We start from the raw sequence: 14613 nt of genomic DNA on the forward strand, positions 1-14613 counted from the left end.
GAGACAGACAGGCTACCAGACAGAGAGGTGACTGGTATTGTTGCCACCGCAACATCCAGCAATGGGTCGGAGTTCTCGGGTAAGTTCATTCGCGAGAGTCGTCTCGAGAATCGAGAAGAAGCGGTAGCTTCTGCCTGCTGTGCGAACTATTTTCGATTCCGACAGGGTTGATAAAGTAGTGGAGGGACTCGGCGGATGCAATAAAGGTGCCTTTCCGCGAGTCACGTTTCGACGTAGCGATGGAAGCCGTAGCGAGGAATCTCTTATAGTACAGTGTGACCGAAGTAATTTATTTTCCGTCTTGATATTACATAATGACGATACTTTGTCCCGCCTTGGTTAAACGATGAATCATTTCAGGGCCTCGATTTAGTTCGCAATTCTTGATTATATCCGATAAAATATATGTGTTCAATTTTTATACTTATTTATATACATTTTTTAATCAAACGATACAAATAGTTTTATAATAAAATTTATGTCAAAATTGAAAAAATGTACAGTTTTCATATAATAATTTAAATTTAATTAAATCTATATACATATATATATATATATATATATATATATATATATATATATATATATATATATATATAATATAAGACATCAATTTCGATCGGGTTGATGTAATTCCGCATGATAAACTATGTGTAATGTGTTTACGTACTTACGACCCTGTTGTATACGATACATTGGTTTCAAGAATAATATTAGCAATATGTTTACGCGAACGGTTTGTCACGATTAAGCGTTTGAACGGTTACGATGAAATTGGTACTTCGATAATATATCACGAAGGTATAAAACCGGCGTTATCGTCATAAATGCGCCGACGAGGTAATAATAAGTTAACGCAGATTTAGAGCCAGTAAAAAATGCAGCTCGTATTTATCGTGGTGCTAAATTGCTCGACGAAAGTAGAGAACCGAGGCCGAATTAAGAGACTTATATATCACTTATTCTGCTAATACTCGTTTCAACTTATCGCACGTGTGAAAAATTATCTTAAACTCTCTTCTGATAATCACTATTATATATAATATATAGTATATAATAATAATAATAATAATAATAATAATTATTATTATTATTATTTTATTATAAATATTAATTATATATAATAGTACATAATTATTAATTATTATTGCTTCTATCTGTTTAACAAAATTATAGAAATAATTATTACAATATAATATTAATGCGTCTTTTGTTTGGATCGCAAATCATCAGAATTGCTTTTTTTCTTTACTTAATTCCAAACATAAATATCGATCGTTTCGACAACTGGTAATTAAACATTAATAAATTAACCGATTAAGAATTAATACCACGATTAAGACCAGGCGAAGCTCCTTACTTTTTCGCGACGCCGCCGAGTCGAGCTCGCGCAATTAACGCCTCGTGATCGTACAATTAACGCTTCCGTCGACATTATAACACGACGGATGGATGGGAACGGTCGGGCTAACTGACACACAACGCGCATTAAATGTCCCGGTATTATTTCTGCGACAATTTCTCACTCTCGGCCCGAGTCAGCTGACGTGCCGACGCGATATCGCCGCCGCGACAGCGCGCGACGAGAGCGGACGTTTTAGAAGTGACGGCGGGGATGCTAATTATTTCGAACGTGCTTCTGTGACGGGGACAACGAGCCCGCCCTCGCCTGCCCTTTGCGCGCGATAAGGCAACCCCGAAAACAAATTACGCGGGCTTTAAAATTATTACACGACCATTTTTTAAGCGACCTCCACGTGCGTCTCTACCGCGACGATAATCTCTCGCGGATTGAAACGGCCGTCCTGGAAACTGGATGCTTGACGAGTACCGTTCGTAATAATTTTCACGAAAAAATCCGATCGTTTCGGTCGAGATTCATATTTCCCACAATAATGCGGAGGGATATTACTCGCCGCGTATCGATTGCGATATCGATATTCGTGGAATCAGATGCGGTTTACGCAGACGTGAATTAAAAATGTCCGACTTTGAAAACAATTCCACGAGGATCAATAAACTATGTGTAACGCGATCGCGTATATATGTAAAGATATGTTGTTAACATAGATTGGATAATTTCGATGAAAATGTGTATTTTCGATATTGGAAGTAAAATAAATTCGCGCGCGCAAAACACAATAGCACATATATCCGTGATATTTTATATGATATTTTCCCATATACACAATATGCGTACCATATGTATATATTTATGCAGAAACTTGAAATTTTCGAGAGAAGAGCCTGCCAGTTTGAAAATTTATATTCACGATTGCCAGTTAAATATTACCTTTTTAATTTTTCTCCGCATCCGCGTCCGCGGGTTACGTACTTATTCACATACATATATATAGTATTCGATGATTCTACGCAATCACAACTATCGATTTCCGGCCGTCCTCCTCTCCCCCCGCGCGCACCGCGTCAACTTTAAATATTATTTTTATGTCATACCACCGCACGTTGTTCTTTAGAATCGGTTTTTTTCATAAACTGATGGATTTCTGTAGTGCGTATGCATATATACGTTTTGTTTAACCATCTCTCTCGATGAGAGAGAATCGTGATTTTCACCGGGATAACAATCTATCTTTTTTTTCTCACAGAATATACGACATATACGAGATATATATTTGGATAAACCGTTCGCTAAACACTTTTGCGAACATTTTTATACGCGTGTAATACGCGATATTTATAAATATGATTATACAATATTTTTACGCAAGAGCGCGCAATGTGCTTTTTCAGGATTACGTTCTTTTTTATATTTATTCTAGCCTTGTGTGCTGTTTTTTTTTAAATTCAAGATTGGAAAAATTTATATTTATTACATATATATTTATTACATATATATTTGCGTTGTTTGCAGTACCGGAAGGAAAGCCGACCATCACGGCGGCCCATAATACCTCAGCGACGTCTATTTATCTGGCGTGGAAACCGCCGAATCGTGATACCATACACGGCGAGTTCCTTGGATATCGCATCGGATACCGACGACGCGAGAAAGCGGATGAAGAGATGAAGAACATCTACATTCGCGATCCTGCCGTCGACGTAAGTCGCCAAATATTTTTTTTATTCTTTATCAATCAATGCGCCATCATGCCTTATTAATCAATACGATTGTAAAAAAAAAATGACAATTGTATATATTTCTTGTTCTTGATTCTTTCAGAATCACAGTATTCACAATCTGGATACCTTCACGCAATATTTAGTTTCGCTGCAAGTCTTCAATCCCGAAGGTCATGGACCGGCTTCGACCGTCACGGTGATGACCGACGAAGGTGGTAAGTATGAATAGAAAGAGGGAAAAAAATTATTTTATACTTTTAATTTGGCGCGATATTAAAAAATAAAACTGAGAAAATAAAAAAAAATTGATACATTTTCGAGAGATACAATGGCAGATATAAAGTATTACGTGTATCCAAGTACGGTAAAACAGAATACGGTATCATTCGCGATACGATATTCGTGGAAAGCTAGCTTAGCTACAGCTGCTAGACAAGAATCCTATGTTGAAACAAATATTTCATTGTGCACATAATTAATCATATTAATATTATGTGTAACAATGATTAAATAAAGGTTTGCATTTTTCTTAATAAGAATTAGCTAGGTATTGTTATTATTTTCTATTTATCGTGTGATAATTTAAATCCAATTACGAATATATATTTGTCCAAATATTTGCTATTTATTATGAAGCTTCTTAATGAAGCTTTTGAACAAAGAAATAAAAAATCATAAATTTTTCCATAACATTTGTAAAATTTAATTCTTGAATATCTTGCTTATTGTTAACGCAATTTAAAACACGTTATGATAATGTATTCGAATTTATGCTGATGATTCATCATTATCGTCATTATATTCTGAATCATTACGGTTCTACGCATCTACCGCCAACAACTTTCTAGCTGCACCGCACACGGTAGAAACTCATCGTCGGAGTGCTTCATTTCGAAGGGGAATCTAGCGTTCTCATAGCCGTACCTAGAAAGCCTTGATACCCCGTATATATCTATTACGAATGCTTGAAAATTTCCCAATCGTGAAAATATTTCTCAGGAATCAAGATATAAAAGATCAGTATCAGGAAAATTTATACTGCTAAATTTATACTGCTAAATTTTTAAGAGTTCTACGTGTCTGTACTTCCTAACCTTGTTAAAGAGAAAGAGAGTAGGGAAGGAGAAAGGAAAGCAAGAGATAAATAGAGACGAGAGAGTAGCAATTGATTCAAGAGAGAGGGTATCGCTCGTGCAAGAGAGACGAACGAGCGGTCACGGGAAGAACGAGAAGAAGAGGGGCTCGTGACAGTCGTGGCGACCGAGCGACAGAGGAAGCCGACTATAGAGAATTGAAGAGAGAAAGAGAGAGACGGAAAGAGACAAAGGGAGAGGGAGCAGGCGAAAAGGTGAGAGAGAGGAAGAGAGAAAGCGGCAGCAGCTGCTAGCGGCGTTTCGGTCGACGCCGCGCCTGGTCGACGATCGATTTTCCCCGATTTTTCAGCACGCGAGAGAGGCGAGAGAGAGAGAGAGAGAGAGAGAGAGAGAGAGAGAGAGAGAGAAAGAGAGAGAGAAGCTCCTTGTCCGCTCGAGTCGGCCGCGGCGAGCACGCTGCATCCCGCGTCAGCCGGTCCTCGTCATCGTCATCGTCATCGTCATCGTCGTCGTCGCCGTCGCCGCCAATCGTCATCATCGTCGTCGCCGTCGCCGCCAATCGTCATCATCCGGAAGAAGACGACGACACGCGCGCGTTTGCGTCAAGCGCGCACGTGTACTTTGGTTCCTCGACCGCGCGACTCGCCGAGTTGTCAAGAGCGCGCGGACCGCGTGCATGAAAACGAAGCGGCGAGCGCAACGCGTGAGTGCACGTGTGTGTCCGTCAAGTCCACGCTGGAGCGTTTCGTACGCACTTGCCGGATGTACGAAGGGAGATCCCGCAACGATGTATGAACACGGGCCAAAGCTGCCGCGGCTCGAACGAGCGTGAAACCGCGCACGCTCGCTCGCTCGCTCGCACATACTTGAGTGAAGCGAGTGAGTGAGCGGTGCGCGAGCGGGCGGTGCAGTGCGAGTGTGCGCGTGTAGCCGTCCGCATGCACGCGTCCGCATCCGCGGACTGCGCGCAGTGACAGTACGCGTTCCCGGTGCGAATGTGCTCCGCCTGTGCAGAATAATCGCGCGGAATAATCGCCTCGTGCGGCCGGGTGTTTCCCGTCAATTGCGGTTAGTGCGGTTGGCGTCGCGGAATCGCCGAATGCGAGAGGGGAAAAATATCGCGACCGAACGATCTTGTCTGGACAATCATCTCGCAAAAGAGATATATGTATATATACATATATCTCTTTTATATATATGTATATATAGAAAGAAAGAGTGAGTGAGAGAGAGAGAAAGAGAGACAGAGGTCTCGCCGAGATGGCGGCGGACCGTCGATTCCGACGACGCCTCCTCCGGGTCGCTGGTGACGCCTAGTTGAAGAAATAGATATATCGTAGGCAAAAGATCCTTGGTTCGCCTAGACAAAAGATCCTTTGTTCGGGTCGCGCTAACCGTCACGAATCGCTTCTCCATTTCGATGCTCCGAAATCGGATTTCGGATGATTTCGGGTAGTGACGACGAGGTCGAGGGGTCGATATGACGCGAGCGAGATTTGCATGTCGAACGATGCCAAAATGACGCTATAGTGGCACAAATATTCTTAATATTCTCCGACAGGTCTACTCACGTGTTTTTTTTCGGGCTTATTTCGATAATTCCTATTGTTTCGAGTGCTTCAAAAAAATGCGATATGTCTGTGTGATACCATGTGATATCCATTGTGTTTTGTAAAAATTTCTGTAAAGCTCTCTGTAGTTTCGATGGGTGTTTAAGAGGTAAATAGAAAAAAAGTGAAAAAACCAATTGATTGACGTTCTCATGAAACATGAAAAGTAACTATTTATCACTTTTGAAGAGAAAAATAATACTTCAATCAAGTTCTCTCTTGACTTTGTTTTCTAGTATGCCGACATAGAGCAAATCATCGTCATAAACAAGTTTCGCGAATGATTTTTATCAAGAAAGTACTGATCAATTTCGATGACGATGTTGTAAAAACGAGAAATAAATCGCAATTTCTCTTCGTCATTTATAATATTGGTTTTTTCTTTATATTCGATGCAATATAAAAAATGTCTAATACAACTATCATTTTGGTTACAACAAACATTAATGAATCATGAAATGACACTTGACTCATATTTTTTTAATATTCGATCGAGGAAAAATAGCAATCAATATAGTATTCTTGTGAGTCACTTGGATTAATAAGGTGCATTTGATACAAAAAAGTATAAGCGAAAAAAATCTATTGGAATGTCATTATTAAGAAAATAATTTTTCGAGATTACTTAAAATGAGTGAAAATCAATAAAATCTATCCGGGCAAAACAGGCGCCATTGAATAATAAAACTATCGCTGTAACACTGAGATTCTAATCATGAGAGAGGAGAAAATCGATAAACCTCCAGCGGAGTGTCGGGAGTGTCGTTGAATAATAAAAAAGCGGCGTCTCCTTTATTTCCGCTTCTATTCCGACACGAGGAGAAATAGCGATTCCGTCGGTGCGACGACACGACGTTGAAGGACTCGTCGTCATATGCGAGTTCGATCGGTGAAACTCGGTGCATCCGCCGCGCGGCCGCGTGGAAACACGAGAGGGGAAAGGGGAGGGGAAGAGAAGCGAGGACGGATCGTCGTCGTTTAGGGTCGACGACGGTGGCAACGCACGCTCCGGTGCTTCGCTCGAGCAAAAATCTCACGATTGAGGTCGATCCATTCCGCGCTGCCGTTTCTCGGACCGTTCCAATTTCGACGAGCGTTTCCTCATCATTGGTCCTCGCGAGTTTATCGGCACATCCGCCAGAGATATACATCTTCCGATCTCTCTTTTCCTGCGATCGAAGGTGTAAAGAAGATCGCGTTTTCTTCCAAATTTTGTGTCTTTTTTTTTTATTATAAGCAAAGAATAAAAATGCTTTATTATGCGAATATCCTTCGTTCGTTAGTATTATTCGCGATCTTCTCGAGTAACTTTTGACAGTGAATTGTGATGTATTTTCGTTTCGCGCCGGCACAAAAATGAGTCTCGCGAAATGGGGCGCGGTCTGGTTTGAACGATTGCACTCGAGATTCCATCTCATTGTGAAATGAAAACTCGAGCCAACGTGGGATTGACGTGGGAATCCTCATGGATTAGCTTCATCCGCTTTTACATCTATCTTTCTTATAAAAAGAGTTGCAGTTGTTGGGATTACTGTATAAATTTCAAACACGATCATTTCAATCGCGAATGTTATTAAGTGTTTCAATTAACATTTTTAAGCATAGTGCCAAGTACAAAACTTATGATTTATGATTTTTAATAATATATAAAGAGAGAACTTTAGCGAAATATTATTATTCTGCTTTATAGACCATGGTGCATGCGGTCCTTAAATGTGGTCACGTGTGCGATTCTTTTATATTGAATAAAAGTTTATTTTTAATTTGTCATTTTTTCATTATGTCATTTTATAAAATTTTATTGCCGCGAAATAACCGCGTAACATTATCAAGTTTTAGCAATTATTAATCCCATGCCAATTAGGTAGTAAATGAAATATGGAACATTCTCACTCTCTCTTCTTTTATTTTCTCTTTCTCCCCATTGTTAAGGAAGCGTCATTGTTATTGGCCGTTCTGTAATTTGCTTCTTTATCCGTTTAATCCGGTGTTCAAGCTAACTCAGTTTCTCCTGCAACTGACGTTTAATTGTTCGTGCTGCATTGGGAAAATTCACTCTCATGTTGTTTTCGAAAGTGCGGTCTTTCGTGCTCTCTTTTCGTTGATCGAAACTTGGAATAATATACAGAGCGTTGAAAAAGTACACATGCAAGCTTTTGACAGTCTTTGTTTTTGGGTATTTATAAATTAGAAATTGATTTGTAATACATGTAAAATATATGTAATTTTGGAAAGGTTTCTTTTTTAAAATTATAAGCGAAATAGAGAATGAATAATTTATTGAAAGTTAATTTCTGGATAAATAGATAACTACTTATTATATTCATTCAATTTCAAATAGAACTTTTTTAATTAAAAAATTCGCGACGTAAGCTTCATGAGAAATGAGAAAAAGAAAATAATTTGCCCGAAGAAATAATCGACATAAAAGAATTCTTCATTTCAGTGCAATATACAAGTGTTATCGCTTGATTTGAGATGTACAGTAGATATTTCTATTATTTATGTACTTCTCTACTTTCAACTCTGCATTTTTATTCTAAATGATAGATCGAATGGACATGACGCATTGATATTGATGTGGCATCGTGTATCGTGTTGTTTATGATGCTACAGCACCATGTTCCCCTAGTCTCTGTCCACTAAAAATGTAGGGGGAGATCAATCCACGTTCCAAGGGGTCCGAATAATCCGCTGCTGGTCTGCCCTCGTGACACGATCGTGCGTGGTTCGTCGATGACGAATATTCGGGGACGCGATCACGAGAGGGTTCACGATAACTATTTCAGTTATTATTTAACAATTTTTTCAAAGAAATCTGTACATGCTGCGTTAATATGCGCCGAAAATTCTTCATTCCACTCTTTCGCAAGTAACGATCGATCGATTCGCGAAGCGTTCACGATAGGATCATGCTAAATTATTTGTATCCCAACAGGAAATATAATCGTTGGCAAATATAGTGCCATATAATTATCACAACACATGCGACGAAAAGTTGATTCAGCGCTTGAGATAACCCGAGGACTTAGGCGCGCGCAAAATGTGACAATGACAATGGACCGGTTGGTGAATAAATGCGTCAGTATGCGTCCTACTTGGACTACCGTGACGACGACGAAAAGACGGTGTTATAGTAATTGAGCGAATACGTGCCGCGAGAGGAGCGTGCCGAGTGTTCCTCGGCGAGGATGGGCGAATTTGTGAAATAACGGATGTAGCAAGAGAAAGAAAGAGAGAGAGACGTACGCACAACGCACGCACGCGGCGTTTTACACAGCTGCAGCTGTAAAGAAGAGAGGAAAAAAAATGATGCTGTGGGCCAGCGTGGCCAGTGCCGCTCAACTAGCGGCCTCGCTAACCCTGATCCTGAGATTCCTCATCGTCACCGCTGCGTATCCGATCACGCAGACGACCGACGAGCAGACCTACGAGCAGACGACCTACATCGTGCCGCTGTCTTCTACGGAGAATGACAGCGATATTTATCGAGGTAATTTGCGGGGGACACCGCGCGACCGATAAACCGTCACCTGCTTGGAGAAAGCGCGATGAATGTGTTTAGAATAATGAGATAATAAAAAAAATGAGAATTTTGATTTAAAATATTTAACGATAATAGTAGAGAAATTAAATAACGTTAGAAAGAAAAAACATTAAGAGGAGGAGGAAGGAAGTATACACTTTGATAAGGCATTATCTTGAAGCTTATCATTATTTATATTGTCATTATCCTGTTTCCTAATATCTCTATCGAAACAATACAAATAATACTATTAATAATATTAAATGACCTATTATTTTGCAAACAAAATCACATTGCGATTGCATAGTACATTATACGAAAATATGATGCACATTTGAAAGTATTTTGAAGCTGACATATGGAATTATATATATTATTTGTATTTAGCTGATCAGTAAACTCTTTTCAGTTTCTCCTAGACAATAAACTTACTAACTTGAAATTGACACTAAATAAAGTGTATGCAACTCAAATAATAGTAATATTAATAATTAAAATAATTACAAATAATATTAATATTAATAATTACAAATAATATTAATATTAATAATTACAATAATTACAAATAATATTAATATTGATAATTACAAAAATAATAATGAAATAAGACAGACTATTCATTTAAACGTTCACTTGAAACACTTGTTTGAAGAAAACGTGATTCTACGCGTTCAAGGAATACGAGTCAAGTAGACTGCGGTAAAAATTTCGCCACTTAGTATCAATTAAAAGCGCGATTAATTGGTAAAACATAAAAATGAATGCGCGAGTTTCACTAGGAAATGTCACTCGTCCATTCAAGTATTGCGTTACGCAGCTACTTCGTAATCATCTTGCGAGTATACAAGATTGTCCGCTCGTGTAATCGATGCTTAACTCATTTCCTGTTCCGTCTCGATTTCGCGGAACGCGAAACGCACGTGCGTTTCGTAAGCTACACAAGGTGACTTCTCCAAAGGACGCCTCCTCATCCGTTTCGTCTCCTCCTTAAACCACGCTCACCTACAATGCACACCTATGATTGCGCAAATGTTTTAAAACGCACAAGCGTGCATTGTAGTGTTGCCCGGTTATTTTGTAATTGCCATTGTAATTGCCGCAAGTGCGATGACCCCGTTGCGGGAAAACGATATTTTGTAACTTTTTTATTGCACGCAGGATTAGTTTCTACATAAAAGCGTAATAAAATAATGATGAGATTGACCCGTGCGGTTTATCTCGTTTTATCTACGTAAAAAAAGCGCATCACTCGTTTTTTTGTATATGTGACATATAAACTGATGGACATTGCCATAGCAACGATTACCTACTGATCTTAAATATCGTCGCCGGTATAAAAATCGCGGTATGAAAATACGTTTATCCTCACAATTATTTTCAAGAGTAGAAGAAGCATCGAATATATTTCCTCTTGCGCGGAATCCAGACATTCTATTTTTATGTCAGAATCCAAGGTCAGTAGCCTAATCCAGACAAATGGAAATACCATCCCCGAAATCGTCCCCGGAAATCATATACGGTATTTTTTAAACGATTAAATAATTTTTATAAAACGAGACAATTATTAGCGTATAATAATTTACCAACAAAAAATAATCTATCATTAAAAAAAAATATTGCCTCTTGTGCAAGAATTTTCATCTTGAAGATCTGCAGAATTTCGAAAAATCTGTTGTGTAATGTCGTCTAAAATATATCAATTATTAAATAGAGTTAGCTTGCGTTATTTAAACTCGAAGAGTTGCAATGAATTCGGATGCAATCGGCTCGAAGCAGTGCAAATCGATATGCAAGCGCGACTCCTCGAGCAGGTACTTCGTTTTATCTACTGTTCCTTTCACTTACCGTGAACCGTTACTCACTGCGAACCTATCCTAATAAAGACACTTTCGCCTACTTGATTCTGTTATTTTGGTCCTTCGAATCTGTGGAAAAACGATCATTTTCTCGGTGATGAATCTCCCTCCCTCTTAAAGAAAGCGCATCATTCGACGCTTGTTTTATCGAAAGGCGTAATACAAGTCTCTTTCAATCTTTTTTAAATTCATTCGAGATCGTTTCTCGTCCGAATACAGTCTGGATGAGCGCGGTTAAAAGCATTTCGCGAATAGTTTTGGCGCGCAGTTCATTCTTGAAGTTGCGCACGACGGTGGATCGCAAGATCACGACCTTGCTTGGCATACGGCGGGACCCGTAATCGTATTCATTTTTCAACCTGATAGTAATACGAGTACGACTCGGCTTGACCGTCGTTGTGCGTGCACAGACTCGACTATGACATCATCCGCCGCAGCTTGTAAGGCTTGTAAAGGTGTATATCTCCTCGCTCTCCTCGCGCACAACCTCGCATTTTATTACACGTCGTTAATCTAACGCGCGAATTCGATAAGGTGCTTTAAACGGAACGCTGCACAAGATGATAACGCACTAAAGATCACCAAATAGTCGTAAATTATCGTTCGCGAGAGTCGAAGAGAAATGATCTTTTCCGTTGTACGTTGTCGATAAATCGGAAATAAAATAATTTCTCAGTCACACGAAATTGTTCTTAAATTCCATCGTCTTCTTTTAGCCTTTCTTTAAATTCTATTACGAGGATTCTTGTAACGTGAGAACTTGTGTGTATTTTAATTTATTATTATTATGTGTATTATAAATTTTAATTTATTTATATATATATATATATATATATATATATATATATATATTTATTTTCTCTTTCTCTTATTTTTATTTTATTCAATACGTTTGACAGAATTCTCCTTATTATTATTATGCGTATTATAAATTTTAATTAATTAATTTATATATATATTTATCTTCTCTCTCTCTTATTTTTATTTTATTCGATACATTTGACAGAATTCCTCTTATTACGCGTCATTTATTTAAAGCGTGTCTGAGCAAGATTACTGTCAATGATTTTACGCAGCTGAGGCTAGAATGCAAATCAATCTGCATGTTTTATACCGCACATCGCGCAACGTATGGTAATGCCGTGGCAGATGCATGAATATTCAATAAATTTGATCTCTCTTATATGAACGCATCGACGGTCGTTTATTCATCCGTATTATTTACTCAAGGAAATAGAGCTTTAGAAAAATGAAAATATAGCGGTATATCGATATCTGTTGCTCGAAAGAATAATTAAATAACCATATGGGAACGGATCCCTGATATTGGTTACGTATTCCGAATATCTTGAAAGAGAGAGAAAGGAAAACATTGGCATCATATTTTGTTTCTTATCGATGCAACGCGTAGCAAAGGATAGAAAAAAAAGAAAGATCCGATGTCTCTCGTTTTTCTTTCTCTCTCCGCGTTATATCTGCCTACATTGTATCATAGAAAAATTTATGACACGTGCAAGTCTATCTCTTTATGTCCATGTAAATAATGCATTCACCGTATGAAAAGGCGTTACGCTCCGACAATGAGAAAGAACGAAATAAAAATTTTAATGGAAAGTCTGCTATTTCTGATGCGCTTATTTTGAAATACGCTTGGAATATCTTTCGCTTTGTCTCAGCGCGACATTGCAAATGACGAGGAGAAAGGAAAGGTCAATATATCGGCTTATTGTAATGAAAAACGTGTCTTTTTTTTCTCGCTCTTTTAGCTCCAACAAAGCCGGAGAATCTCACCTCCCGGGAAATCACGGGCAACAGCATTGAACTCTCGTGGTCGGAGCCCGAGAATGCCAACGGTATCATCGTCGGTTATCGCGTTTACTATATGCATTCCAACTATACGGACGTTAAAATGCATATACCCGATAAATCTGCAGACTCGGACGACCCGAATACCAAATTTATCCTGAAAGATTTGAGTGAGTATACACCTTACACGTAAACAATATTGCACGAGAAATACGACATTACGAATAAGATTATTTAAGTAATAAAAAAAATTCTCAATAAATATCAAATGTTCAATCGGACTAGGATTTACTTTTTTTAATTTATTTAAATGGCAAAAAAAAAGAAATCTTTAATACAAATCAGTTGATTACAAATTACACCGGTAAAGGTGACATCGGTAAATTTTTTATTCCAACGTATAATTTTAATGTTAGCCTGTCGGTCTTTTTAAGATAATGCGAGATTAAATATGCAATCTTCAGTCGACAACGAATAGTCGTTACAGTAGACGACTAGAGATAGAGGTCGGCGTACTTGGCTCATTGATAAGAAATGCTCGAGGAATTCTTATCACTGTATATATTCTTTTTTCATATATCCCTGCTGCGCAGACAAATGCATTAGGTATAATTATTTTGGCGTTACAATTACAGACGAATAAAGAAAGAATCATATTTCATCGCGAAAAGATGCCTCGATGAGATTCGATATATCCATATGATGCGACTCGTCACGAGCAAAAAAATAGTCACTTAAGTTTCATTCACGAAGGTTAATTTGCTCGATTGCCATTCATAACCGAGCGCCGGGTTTGTCATTTGCAGATCCAAATACCGACTATAAGATTTGGGTGAAAGCTTATACGCGGAAAAACGAAGGCGAGCCTTCTGATCAGATTATTCGCAGAACCGATATAACAGGACCAAGCGCACCTTTAATTTTGAATCTGACTTGCCAGTCTCACCAGTCCCTCTATATTCAATGGGCCAGACCGGTTACTTTTTCGGGCTCGATCGACTATTACTACATCAATTATCGGCCAGAAAGTGGAAAACATTACGAGGAAGTTGAATTAGCCACCGAGAAGGGTCATCTCGAAAGCGGGGTTCGTCTCTCTTTTATAACTTAATATTAAGTATATTTTTACACGGGTAAAAAGAGAGTATGTAATTTACTTGATATTTATAATATTTGCTAATAAGAGAAACTTTCTGCATCTTTTTTTCCTTTATATACTTTCTCTATCATCGTTTACGTCAATTTAAATAAAAACAAATCACAGTACATTGTCCGAATTTATTTTTATATTAGCAGGCGATCATACCCAATCTGACAGTGAATACCGTTTACGAAATCGTGGTACGAGGAGCCACTAGAAGCATAATAAACAGCCGCATCATTCAAGGCGAGAGTTCTACACCGGCAAAGGTATTGGTCACTCGTGATTGCGACAAGATACCGCCCTTGATGCGTCGCAGCAGTAAAGATCTTAGCCCCGGAGTGATCGCCGGGATGGTATGCGCCTGTTTTGCCGTGATGTTGGCAATTACGTCCTTCGTGCTATGGAAGTAAGTCACGATTTCATTTTTTATCTCACAACGCATTATCGCAGAAATCTTAATGCTGACTTGATTATGAAATGATATTTCCGTATC

At 38.6% G+C, this 14613-nt stretch overlaps 1 protein-coding gene across 6 annotated transcripts in view; it reads left to right on the plus strand.

Annotated features, from left to right (window-relative positions):
- Positions 1-14613, plus strand: part of LOC145961632 (putative receptor-type tyrosine-protein phosphatase mosPTP-1) — a 257685-nt gene that overhangs the window by 231486 nt on the left and 11586 nt on the right. For 4 of the 6 annotated variants that reach the window (XM_083082090.1, XM_083082062.1, XM_083082096.1 and 1 more), the window contains 5 exons: positions 2876-3063; positions 3185-3299; positions 12937-13146; positions 13783-14063; positions 14270-14526. In XM_083082090.1, the coding sequence (XP_082938216.1) occupies positions 2876-3063; positions 3185-3299; positions 12937-13146; positions 13783-14063; positions 14270-14526 (1051 nt within the window). The remainder of the gene's footprint in view (positions 1-2875; positions 3064-3184; positions 3300-12936; positions 13147-13782; positions 14064-14269; positions 14527-14613) is intronic. The other 2 variants (XM_083082083.1, XM_083082069.1) reach the window with 1 other exon arrangement.

The sequence above is a fragment of the Camponotus vicinus genome, unplaced genomic scaffold (assembly GCF_025532165.1).
Source record: "Camponotus vicinus isolate PSW18456_S1 unplaced genomic scaffold, iyCamVici1.0 SCAF_1, whole genome shotgun sequence".
NCBI classification, from domain to species: Eukaryota; Metazoa; Arthropoda; class Insecta; order Hymenoptera; family Formicidae; genus Camponotus; species Camponotus vicinus.